General features: G+C 43.0%; 1 protein-coding gene across 1 annotated transcript in view; it reads left to right on the plus strand.

Moving 5' to 3' along the window:
• Positions 1 to 12,596, plus strand: part of PRTG (protogenin) — a 115,046-nt gene that overhangs the window by 62,012 nt on the left and 40,438 nt on the right. Inside the window, exons 10-11 of the mRNA XM_084642456.1 lie at positions 4,808 to 5,113; positions 7,884 to 8,072. Coding sequence (XP_084498582.1) covers positions 4,808 to 5,113; positions 7,884 to 8,072 — 495 coding nt within the window. The remainder of the gene's footprint in view (positions 1 to 4,807; positions 5,114 to 7,883; positions 8,073 to 12,596) is intronic.

Genomic DNA, 12,596 nt, shown 5'->3' on the forward strand with positions numbered 1-12,596 from the left:
CGATTTAAAAAAAACAATTACAAGGATTAAGCATCAAGATAGCTCTCCTGAGGCCAACTTAAAGTTTACAAGCAAAACAAAAGCATCTGGGGTTAGCACAGAGGAAGCCAGAAGCCATGAAGAAATAAAAGAGATAAACCTAATCATGTCTTCCTAGACATTTCCTGATCTACTTACATATCTGGGGTTTCAAATGAGTAGTTTCCAGGTATGATCTGGTGATCTTTCATACCTGGCCACAGCTTTTTCCAGCATAGTTCCAGTCCTGTCTCTACTCTCTGGGAGTACAGCACAGACAGACAAAGGGGAAGTTTTTTCCCCAATTTTAAAAAGTTCTAGCCTTCCCATTGGCTCTTTTGGTCAGGTACCCACTCCCTCCCTTTTACCTATGGACTTTTTAACCCTTTACAGGTAAAGCAAGTAGAGAACAGCTACTAAGAGGGATTTTATAGCTAACTGTCTGGCTGGGAGTCCATAAAAGGGAGCTGCCCCTCCCTTCATTTATCACAAGGGCAGAGAAGCAGTACTTTGTCCCAGCTAAGGGAGTAGAGTTCTGGTTTACCCACCTTGCCCTGAACTCCTTGGTGGTTCAGGCAGACACAGAAAGATCCAGGCAACACAACACCCAAGCGCCATCCTCTCAGATAAGGAAGCCAAGTGCTTATGGGGAGAATGGTGTTTACATCTGCCAGCCTCCAGTTTAGAACCTCAAAGTATCAGGAAGACAGGGCTCAGTTTCAAGCCCTTATTGATGAGAGCAGGCTAGTGGCCAGAACCGCTTTATGAGCTGCAGTTGGTGTGGCTGAAATGGCATCAAGATCCAGGACAACCAGCATTTTGCAGTGTTGGAAATCATGGCTACGCTCTTTGGGGTTTCCTGGGGAAGTTCAAAATACACTTGAGGACTCGCCTTATGATGAGACAAGTCTTTTCAGTGAGAAGATGGATGAGTGTTTGCACTCCTTGAAAGACTCTAGGGCAACCCTCTACTTCCTGGATATATATACACCTGACCCAAAGAGAAATATAATAAACAGCCCTACAAACCAAGGTCTTTACCACAACCCTTCTATCACCAGCATTCCTATGAGCCACCTCACAAATAACACAAAATGCTGAGGTCAAGATACCCTGCACCTACCATTTCAGCCACAGCTACCCATCCTCACCCGCCAATCAAGATATACTTTTTGACATGATGCTATGGAGCTGTGAACCAATACTGATCCCATCTCCACATGATTCTGAGATCCATTTCAGGGGATACCTCGCAAAATTTTCCCACAATTGGGTGACAACAGAGGCGTGCTGGACGTCATCCATTCCAGATTATCAAGTTTCTCTATGCACCTCCTCCAAAACGCGTTTCCCCATCCCTTTTCAGGGATCACTCTCATGAAGGGATCTTCCTTCAACATGTACAATCTCTTCTTCAGTGAGGAATAATACAGCACATACTTCCTTGACATCAGGAGAAAAGAATTCTATTCAAAATATTTCCTAGCACCAAGAGGAAAGGAGGCTTGAGACCTATTCTCAACCTGTGTCAATTCGACGTTTTTATTCACAAACTGAAATTCCACATGGTTACATTGGCATTAATAATACCATCCCTAGAAAAAGGCACATTGTTCACGGCTCTCAGTATGAAAGTTGCATACTTTCATGTGGCTATTCACCTCTCAGTATTCCTTACTGTTCTGTGCCATATGGCATCATGTACTTATGTGATGCCATTTGTCAGACTCCACCTCTGTTGCTGGCAAGCTTGGCTCTGAACACTATATACATCGAGCGAGCACAGCATGAATACCATAGTGACAATTCCCTTTGAGGTGAGGGCCTCTCTGGCATGGTGGAAGGACCCTGGACATGTTGTATGGAAGTTCCCTTTCTGTCCTCCGCACCTAATAAGATGATAATTACAGATGCTGGGGAGCCCACATGGGCCATCACAGAGCACGAGGCACGTGGATGCCTCGAGAAGCCAGAATGCACTTAAATCTTCTGGAATTGAGAGCAGTACAAGAGGCTTGCAAAGCATTCCTACCATTCATACATTCCCAGCACATCCTGATAATGTCAGAAAACATAACCACTGTTTTCTAAATAAACAAGCAGGGACGGCGTGCTCCATCCCCCTCTGAATAGAAGCAGTCAGCTTATGAAACTGCTGCATACAGAACCACATGTCACCCTATTGGCAGTATACCTCTCGGGAACCCAGAATTAACCAGCAGACAGCCTCAACAGGCATTTTGCCACTGATCACGAGTGGGAGTTACATGATTCATTAGTAAATAGTATCTTTACTCAGTGGAGAACCCTCATTTGGAACCTGTTTGCATCTCAGGCAAACAGGAAGTTCAACATATACTGCTACAGGGGAGCTGAAGGTCAATGCTCCATGGGCAGTGCCCTCCTCCTTCCTTAGATCATTTTGGTTATGCTTTCCCTCTCATCCTGCTACTATCTCAGGGTCTACAGAAGATTTGTCTAGACAGGCCACAAGTCATCCTTGTGGCCCCCAGATGGCCCAGGTAATTCTGGTTTCCAAGCCTCCTACAAGTGTCATTCCGTCCACTTATCAGTGTTTGGAACTTTCCAAATATCTTGACCCAGCAAAATGACAGGGTCAGGCAACCAAAGCCCAATGATCTTCATCTCATGACTTGGTGTTTGTTTGGACATTGAGTCTGGAACATTCTTGTCCTGAAGCTGTGCAAATCATTCTTAACAGCAGAAAAGACTCCATCAGAAAATGTTACCTAGCTAAATGGAAACGTTTCTCTGCTTGGGCCTAACAAAACCATATATACAATCATAGAATCTTAGAAATGTAGGGCTGGAAGGGACCTAGAGGGATCATCAAGTGCAGCCTCCTACGTTGGGGCAGAACCAAGTAAACCTAGACCATCCCAGATAGCTAAGTTCCCTGTGAGCTGTGTGGCACACTATTCAGCACTATGCAGGCGCTCAGGGAACCCGCCCGGGGACCTGCTGGGGGAGAGGTGCCTCTCCCCTGGCCCCAACCTAGTCCGGCCCCCAACCTGCCATGGCCATGGCGGCCCCCCGGCCTCAACTATGCCACAGCCTGGACCTGCCGCAGCTGGAATCGGGAGGCCTGGGGCAGCCTGGCCCGAACCTATCGCGGGGCGCACCCTCCCTGAACCCAGCCCTGGTCCGAACCTGCAGGGGCCGAGGGAGGGGTGTCTATCCTGTGGCCCCAGCCCTGGAGATGTCGCGGCGGGGAGAGGTGCCTCTCCCCCCCAGCCCAGGTGCTGCTGCGGGGAAAGAGAGCTGAGGGGAGTCCTCTTTGCCCACTGTATCCCCGGAGCACCCTCCTACACCCCAAATCTCTCATCACTGGCTGCACCTCAAGCCCACACCCCCAGCCGGAGTCCTCACACCCCTGCACCCCAACCCTCTGCCCCAGCCCTGAGCCCTCTCCCACGCTCTGCACCCCTCCACCCTATCCCCACCACATGAACTTTGTTATGTGCACCGATATGAAGGTGATGTGTCACATATCACCTCCATATTGGTGCACATAACAAAATTCATTCTGCACCTGGGGGAGGGGGGGAATTAGAGGGAACACTGCCTGATAGATGTTCTTAAAAACCTCCAGTGATCGAGATTCCACTGCCTCCCTTAGAAGCCTAATTTCCCTTATAATAAGAAAATGTTGCTAATATCTAACCTAAATCTCTCTTGCTGCAGATTAAGCCCATTACTTGTTGTCCTACCTTCAAGGGACATGGAGAACAATTGATCCCCATTCTCTTTATCACAACTCTTAACATATTTGAAGACTCTTATCAGGTCCCCCTTCAGTCTTCTTTTCTCAAGACTAAACATGCCCAGTTTTTTAAACCTTTCCTCATAGGTCAGGTTTTCTAAACCTTTTACCATTTTATATCTAAACCTTTTAATCATTATTGTTGCTCTCCTCTGGTTATCTCCAGAGGCAGTTCAAAATAGCAGGAATATCTACTGTCGTCTTACCCTCAAAACAAAGTGCCTTTTCCCTAGCTCTCTGTAGGTTCACCTGGTGGCAATTAGGGCGTCACCCAGCCACAAACAGTTTTTGGATCTTTACCCATCAGGTAACAGCCAGGTGTCTGAAATGTCTGATAGAACCTCTCTGCCAGTAAAGAACCCCTCACTGGGACATGTGTATCTCTCATTTTGTTAGCAGCGAGAGATTCATTGTTTGCTCACACAGAATCTGTATTGTTCACAAACATCTGAAATGATCAGATATGTAACCTAAACTGTATATTCATTGCATTTTCTTTAGCTTTGAATGGAAATCCATTCCTACCTAAAAGGATATATTAAAAAAAAGAGGGACTTTTATTCTTTGAGTGGAATGTGCTTATTGCAAAGATCTCAAATGTTGAGAAAAAACTCTCTCCCTATTTCCTTTGCTGTTATCTAGTTAACATGTGCCTTATTGCTGCAACAAAAATGTGCTCACTTTGGACCCAATTCTGCAAGATGCTGTTACAATCAACTCCTATTGAAATTAGTAGGAGACAAAGTACTGAGCATCTTCTAGGATCAGGTTTATTGTGGTCACTATTGTATACAGAAGGTAGAAATATAACCAATTTCACGTTATTTAAAAAATAAATAAATTGGATTCACCAGACTTTCTTTGGCTGGCAGCCTAATAATATTCTAGGGAAATTTTATTGAAGGGCACAGTAATAAGACAGTTGCTTAAGGGTTTTGTGTTTTATATGTTATGGTTTTTTTTACGTACATCAAGTTTTCAAAACTTTATTTCCTTTATTTTTAGTTCCTTTGAGAGCTCCTGAAATCAGTTTGACAAGTCGAAGTCCCACAGATATTCTCATCTCCTGGCTGCCTATCCCAGCCAAATACAGGCGAGGCCAAGTGGTCTCGTATCGTGTATCTTTTCGCCTCAATGCAGAAAGCACTATCCAAGTTCTGGAGCTTCCAGGGACCACAAATGAGTATCTCCTGGGAGGCCTGAAGCCTGATAGTGTCTACTTGGTTCGTATTACTGCAGCGACGAGGATAGGCTGGGGAGAAGCCTCTCTGTGGACTTCCCACCGGACCCCCAAAGCCACAAGTGTGAAAGGTGATTCTCTTTTCCTAAAATTCCTTGGATAAAAGTTCAGTGTGGGCCTGGTCCAGATCTTATTAAAGAAAACGGAAAGACTCCAACTGACTTCAGTGTGGACCAGACCACTGTTAGAAGTTCTGCATTTTTATTTAGTGAATTTCAGATGATGATTTCCTGCCATGTTGTGCAGATTTGAAATACAATGTTTTTCTGGGTGGGGGAGAGAGTAGGTGAATTTTTTTTGGAGTGCTGCAGCAGATATTGCTAAGACCCTCGTTTTGTGTGTGGAATCTCGAGAGCTCAAGCTGCTTAACCTACTCGGTGTTTCAATCAATTAATTAATTTAGATCAGTCTTGCTTCTGAGACACAATTTGATTTATACCTAACTATTTTAATTAATCTGTACTACGTGGGGCCTTTTGCATGGTGTTGATGGCAAAGAGCTGATCTGTCACTGTGTTGGTCTGAGTTCTTTTCATATTTGATATATCCAAGTTTGACATTTCATTTTATGGGGCATTAAGCCATGTTTCTAAGCCAGAAGCAGCTCAAGCATGTTAGCATTTGGCCTCCTTAACAATGATGTTGAAGTCTCTTGCATAAATATAATTTAAAAAATGGAGTGCGAAAAATTGTGGTTGCAAATCAGGGGATTTACACATACTAGCTGTGCATGTGGCTACTTGAAGTGCATACATCAATATAGTCACATTTGTGCCTATATTTTTCTGCATATGTCAGTCAGCCTCATTTTTTGATCCATTAGTCCTCAGTCTGATCCAGTGTGTTTTACAGTAGTGTAAATCAAGCTTATTACTCAGTAATAACACTTATGAAAGCACTAAACTTCAGCAAGAATATGATATTCAGAAACTTGTAGGTTTTTGTGTAAAGGTTTATTTCTTAAATGTACTTAATGAGGCAGTAGCCTAGATAGACCATATTTGATATTGGGTGATGTAATCATTTATTAAATTCTTATGCTTGGGGCAGAGGGGAAGTAGGAGGTTATTATAGAATCACAGAAATGTAGGGCTGGAAGGGACTGCAAAAGGTCTTGACAAATCCATGCTGGCTATTCCTTAGAACTCTGTTATCCTCTAGGTGTTTACAAATTGATTGTTTAATAATTTGTTCTAGTATTTTTCCAGGTATTGAAGTTAGAATCCCCTGTTCTAGAATTCCCTGGGTCCTCTTTGTTCACCTTTGTAAAGATAGTACTGTGTTTGCCCTTCTCCAGTCCTCTGGGACATCATCTGTCCTCCATGAGCTCTTGAATATAGTTGCTAACAGTTCCAAGATTGCTTCAGCTAGTACCTTAAGTACCCTAGGATGAATTTCATCAGGCCCTGCTGATTTGAATACATCTAACTTATCTAAATATTCTGTAACCTGTCCTTTCCCTATTTTGGCTTGCATTCCTCCCCCCCTGTTGTTAATATTACTTTTGTTCAGTATCTATCTGATCACTGTTAATCCTTTTAGTGAAGACTGAAGTAAAATAGTCATTAAATAAACACCTCAGCCTTCTTGATGTCATCAGTTATTAGCTCTCCTTCCGTGCCTATTACTCAGTAGAGTAGATGACTTACACTTCCCTATGTCTTTCTCTTCCTCCTAATGTATTCAATTCTTCTTATTGCCTTTTATGTCCCTTGCTAGGAGTAACTGATTTTGGGCCTTAACCTTTCTGGTTTTTGTTCCTACACGCTTGCGTTATTCTTTTGTACTTCTCTTCAGCAATTCATCCATATTTCCACTTTTTATAGGTTTCTTTTTTGATTTTCAGGTCATCCATATTCTTCCTGGATCACTATTCTTCCTATCTTTCCTTTACATCAAGATAGGTTGCAATTGTGCCTTTAGTATTGTCTCCTTGAGAAGCTGCCAGCTCTCCTGAACTCCTTTATTCTTTAGAATTTCTTCCCTGGGGACCCATTCCTCCCTGTTGGTCAGAATCATGTCTAAAATGGCTGTCCACCTGTACATTCTCCACTTTCTGAAAGAAAAAGAGTTGTCCCCAATACATTCCAAGAACTTATTGTAAGTTTTGTATTTTGCCATATTACTGCTCTAACAGATATCTGGGTATTTGAAGTCTCCCATTATTACCATGTCTTGTGTTTTGGATTTTTCTGTTGTCTAGAAATGCCTCATCCACCTCCTGTTCCTGATTTGGTGGTCTATAATAAACCCCTACCATTATGTCATCCCTATTTTTCCCCCTTTTATCTTTATCTGGAGACTTTCAACTTCTCTGCCTTTAACTCTCTGCCTTCTGCATCTCAGAACAAGTATATATATTCTTGATGTATAATGCAACACTTCCTCCTTTTTTTCCCTGCTTGACCTTCTTGAACAAGCTATCAATTATTCCAGCTCTGAATAATTTTAAAACATGAGTAGTGACTGTTTCATTTTTATAGATAGACACCAAAGTTTAATCTGGACTTAATCTGTGCTCAGTCAAATGCATCTTGTGGGGACTTTAGTTTAAAACAAAACTAAAATAACCTAACTCAAAGTTTAATTCTCCATTATAAAAATGTTAAATTACAAAGTGACCCTTTCTCCAAGATAGCCCAGATTGATATGCTTTTAGATAGGTGGCATAGATAAGGCTGGCCTACATTATACAGTATCAATTATACAGCTGGGCTGGAACCAGAACCCCAGTTCTGAGTAATCTTGAGCTTTGGGGTTTGAAATGCTGAATCTTGAAGAAATGTGTTTGCAAGAATTGTTTATTTCTAATATGTAAAAATATATAATTTCTTACCTTAGCACCAAAGTCTCCTGAGCTGAGTTTGGAACCACTGAACTGTACAATCATTACAGTGAGGTGGCATCAGGACTCTGAGGATACAGCAACTATTGAAGGGTACAAATTGTACTACAAGGAAGAAGGCCAGCAGGAGAATGGACCAATTCTACTGGCTGCCAGTGACCTTGTGTATACTCTCAGTGGTTTGGGTGAGTACATGCATTAATTGTCTAACACTTTGTCAGGCAAAAATGACACACTCCAGAACAGTTGCGGTAGAAAATCAAGTCAAATGACATCTAAATAGGAGCTGAAAGCTTTTTTAACTTTTAGGATCATACCATAACATTCTGTACAAGGCAGCAAGATTAGGTTAGACTACTTATTTCCCCCGTAATAGGAATCTTAAGTGTGAGCTACATTGCTGTCAAACTAATCCAGTTCTTGAATATATATTTACCAGCTTTAAACAAAATTAGATAAATTTGTCACCGTGTATAATTGGGAATATAAATTTGCCAGGTCATTTATCAGAACCTTTGAGGCTGTCAGTTACTAAAACAGTTTTGACCAGCAATCTATAAGGAATACAAGTCACTTTCTGAATGGTAATCTGCTTTTATATCTCTGTAACTGGTCTATTAGAATTGAAATATTACTACAAAGGATCGAGGATTGATCTCTTTACTATTTCTAGCAATGTATTGACCACCAACAGTTGGCTCAGTATAGTATAGTTTTAGTGCCCAATCCTGCAAATACTTGCTAGTAGGCATGCTTACTACCATGCATCATCCAATTTGTAACATAAAGCATTTGCAGGATTGGGTATGGAAAAGAAGACACGGGGCCTGATCCAAAGCCTGTTTTAAATCAGCTAGAGTCTTCCCACTGATTGATCTTAGTGGGCTTTGGATTAGACCCACAGTTCCTTCCCTATAGCGCTTATAGTCAATGTCAGTCATAAACATGCAGTTCAAACAAGCAAAGTAGACGCATAGGTTGAAGGTGCCCCTGTTTGTTTACGCAACAGGGGGATTCAAATTTTCTTTAAAGATGTGATCTGTAGTAAAATCTGCAAAATCACTGCAAGGCTTGACACTTCATGTTCTTAATGTGTCAAGATGGTTTACTTTTACTTCGGACAGGATGGAGAATTAATCTTGACTAAATTATCAAAATTGACCTGTAGTCTTAACTAGGTCAAATGGCCTCTGCTATAGATAGCCCAGACGTTATGTTAAGGAGAGACTGAGGAAAGCATCCTGCTCTGTTAACTGGACAACTGACCATCTGCAACCACTTCTATCCAGAGCATCTGGCAGCAGCTGACTGTTTAACAGAGCAGTGAGACCAAAAGAGAGTAGCTTAGGAGGAGATGGTGTTTCTGGGTCTTAAGAAGTAAATTCTTTTTTTTTTTTTTTTTTGGGGGGGGGTCTTCTCATTATGCAGTTGACAAAACTATATTCCAAACACATGTAAACTCTAAAGGACTGTGTAGCCCTTTTCACATAGAATTTCTTCGTTCAACAATTTTCCTCTGATCAGATGTGTTTCGAAGAATGGTGCAAACAAAATATTCCCCCCCCACACACACATTTTTTCCATTAAGGTATCATATCTGATGGTTTCTTTTACTAATAAGCATTTAGGGAGAAGTGGAAACTTCTTAGACCAATCAAATCTGCACATGTAAAATCTGTAATTTGCCATATTGTGTCCCAAATTTTTTAAATTATAGATGTGCAAAAATTCACATTCACAATTTGTACATGCTGTCATAGTAATTGTGTACACATGGTTTTGAAAATATGGGCCTGCATCACTCTAACTTACTTACTTACAAGTATCTAAAACTGGACATTATGGCTCAGATTAAGGTTACATGGATGAATCCTTCCCCCTCCCCCCCCCCCCGGCCGTGCATCATCTATGCTGCCATAGGATGGATGTATTGATTACATAGTATTCTTCAAGAAGATTCAGAGTAAGTGCTAGTGTGCTGACTTTTAACAAGTTGTGGCTAAAGATTTATTGAATGTGCCTTTCAACTGCGGCCCGCAGGCCACATCCAGCCCGTCCTGCCCAGCCCCTGAGCTCCTGGCCTGGGAGGCTGTCCCCCCGGCCCCTCTCCTGCTGTCCCCCATCCCCTGCTGCCGCGCGGCGCAATTCTCTGTACTGCGCGGTGAGGCTGCCTGTCCTGGTGCAGCTGTGCTGCCAGCCACCGGTGCTCCAGGCACGTGGTGGTGATGGGGGGGTTGGATAGAGGGCAGAGGGGTTCAGGGCATGGTCAGGGGTGTGGATAGGGGTTGGGGTAGTCAGAGGGGAATGGGGGCAGGGGTCCCGGGGGGCAGTCAGGAAGGAGAGGAGGGGTTGGATGGGGCGGCAGGGAGCAGTCATGGGACAGGGAGCGGGGGGGGGGTGAATGGGGCAGAGGTTCGGGGGGGCAGTCGGGAAGGAGAGCGGTTGGTTGAATGGGGTGGTGGGGGGCAGTTAGGAGAGAGGGGTCCAGGGGCGGTCAGGGAGAAACCGTGGTTGGATGGGGCAGGGGTCCTGGGGGGGCAGTCAGGAAAGAGAGGGGGGCGTTGGATGTAGTGGCAGGGGGCAGGTAGGGGTGGGGGGTCCAGGGGCGGTCAGGGCACTGAGAGCTGGGGGGGTGGATGGGGCAGGGGTCTCTGGGGGGCCGTCAGGGAACAGGAGGTGTTGGATGGGGCAGGAGTCCCGGGGGGGGCTGTCAGGGGGCGAGAAGCAGGGTGGGGGGGTGTCGGATAGGGGGCAGTGACCGGCCCACGCCTGGCTGTCTGGGGAGACACAGCCTCCCCTAACCGGTCCTCCATACAATTTCAGAAAGCTGATGCAGCCGTCAGGCCAAAAAGTTTGCCCGCCCCTGAAATATAGGCATTCTTTTTTTCCCCTTACTATCTAAGCGAAACATCCAAGTCACAAACTGCTGCATTTTCAAAGGGGTTTCCATTTGGCCTGTGAAATTTTACTTAGGCAGTTTTTCACACCTAAGTTTTTTACACTTGCTTAAGCTTGGGGTAGTTCTGCTCAAATTTCAGGTAGTTACTGTAGATGCCGAACTGCTTGATTTGCACTCACACACGAGCTGCGTGCTTCAAATTTTGTGAACACTTAACTTTTATCCAGCCAACAGGACATGAGGAAATACTTTTGTTTACAGATGCATGCGTAGAGGATGATTCCAATATTATGCCCTGCAGTGTAAGAAACCACAGAGAATTTAATCTCCAGGAGTAGATCTCCACCCAATAAAGGAAGGAATTGGATTCTTCATTTGTTGGATTTTACATGAGTAATCACAATCATTCTTGACAACATTATTTCATTTCTGTTGCTAATTAAAATATCACTTCAGATAATTAGTTATGTGTTCATGTAATAACGAACTTGTAGGGAATTTGCTTTGCTGTACCTGGCAATATTGAGATAAATCACTCTTTAACCCATCTCCCTGGATTACCTGTTTACCGTAAATGGAATCTTAGTGGACCAGACAGTGGCTTAGAAAACTAATGTTCTCTCAACCATTTGTGTCTCCTAAGGACATGTTTTAGGGTGGCTATCAATAAATATCAGTGGTTTAAGGGACCTTCAGTATCTTCAAAATGAGTTGTAGGCGTTGATAGGACACTGGAGGTGTATGAGAACACAAGGGAAAGGGCATGTCAAATTAGCAGTCTCAGGCACGTTATATATTTTGGTTAATAAAAGGGTTATTTCCAAATTGAGTGAATACGTGGAAGCTTGTACGTGTCATGATATTTGTCCTCTCCCGCTATTATGTACTTACCAGCAGCAGAGAATACAAAAGGACAAGTAACTCCAGAACCTGGCAATGCTTTCAGTATCAACAGGCAATGCATGAGAAGTTTTGGTGTTGGCTTCCAAACTTTCTCTCCTCCCACCCCCTTTCTTGCTCTCTCTCTTCTCCCCCTTCTTATTTTGGAACAACTGCCAGATATTATTTTATTTTTGCTTTTGCTTCTTATTTCCCCCCCCCCCCCTTGCAAATAAGCACCTAATGAATTTTTTAGGAATCAGGAGCTGTGACATGATCTAATGGGGCAAACAACAGGTGTAGGCCTGTATGGGACTTGTGCCTGTGGGTGAAATTGCGTGGCTTTACACTATTCTGGGCATAGGTATTGATATTCACTAAGCATTTGAAAACTGGAAAACTGTGCAGATTATGTTGTGCATCTCCACATATGCGTATGAGCTATATTGGTATGTAAATGTCCTTGTCTGCTGATAAAATTCTATTTTATACCCTACTCCTATGAAATTAATTTACTTCAGACTTTGCCATTGCCCTCTTATTTTAGTCCATACTGATCTTCATCCCACACAAATGTTGTTGTTCTCACATTTTTTGTAAATCACTTACTTCAGACAAGAAGATCATGACACAGGATTTATAGGAAATGTTACTTATGCAAGAAATTTAATCCCACATCCCTCTAAACTTCCTGGGAATATTTTTTTGTATCCCAGGTCCTATTCATGGCAGAAGGTGAGGGATACCTTAATTCTCAAAAGCCTTAATACCTATTATAATTTTCATTGTAACTTCTTTCATTCAAGCTCAAACGTTTTACTTTTTCCTATTATATACATTTAGAACACAAAAGTAAAGAGAACAATAGCCTATGATTCCTTAATAATAGGCTGTTGGATTGAAATAACAATGTTAACTATCCCTGTGTCTC

This window comes from Lepidochelys olivacea, assembly GCF_965140295.1.
Source record: "Lepidochelys olivacea isolate rLepOli2 genome assembly, chromosome: 10".
Classification (NCBI taxonomy): Eukaryota; Metazoa; Chordata; order Testudines; family Cheloniidae; genus Lepidochelys; species Lepidochelys olivacea.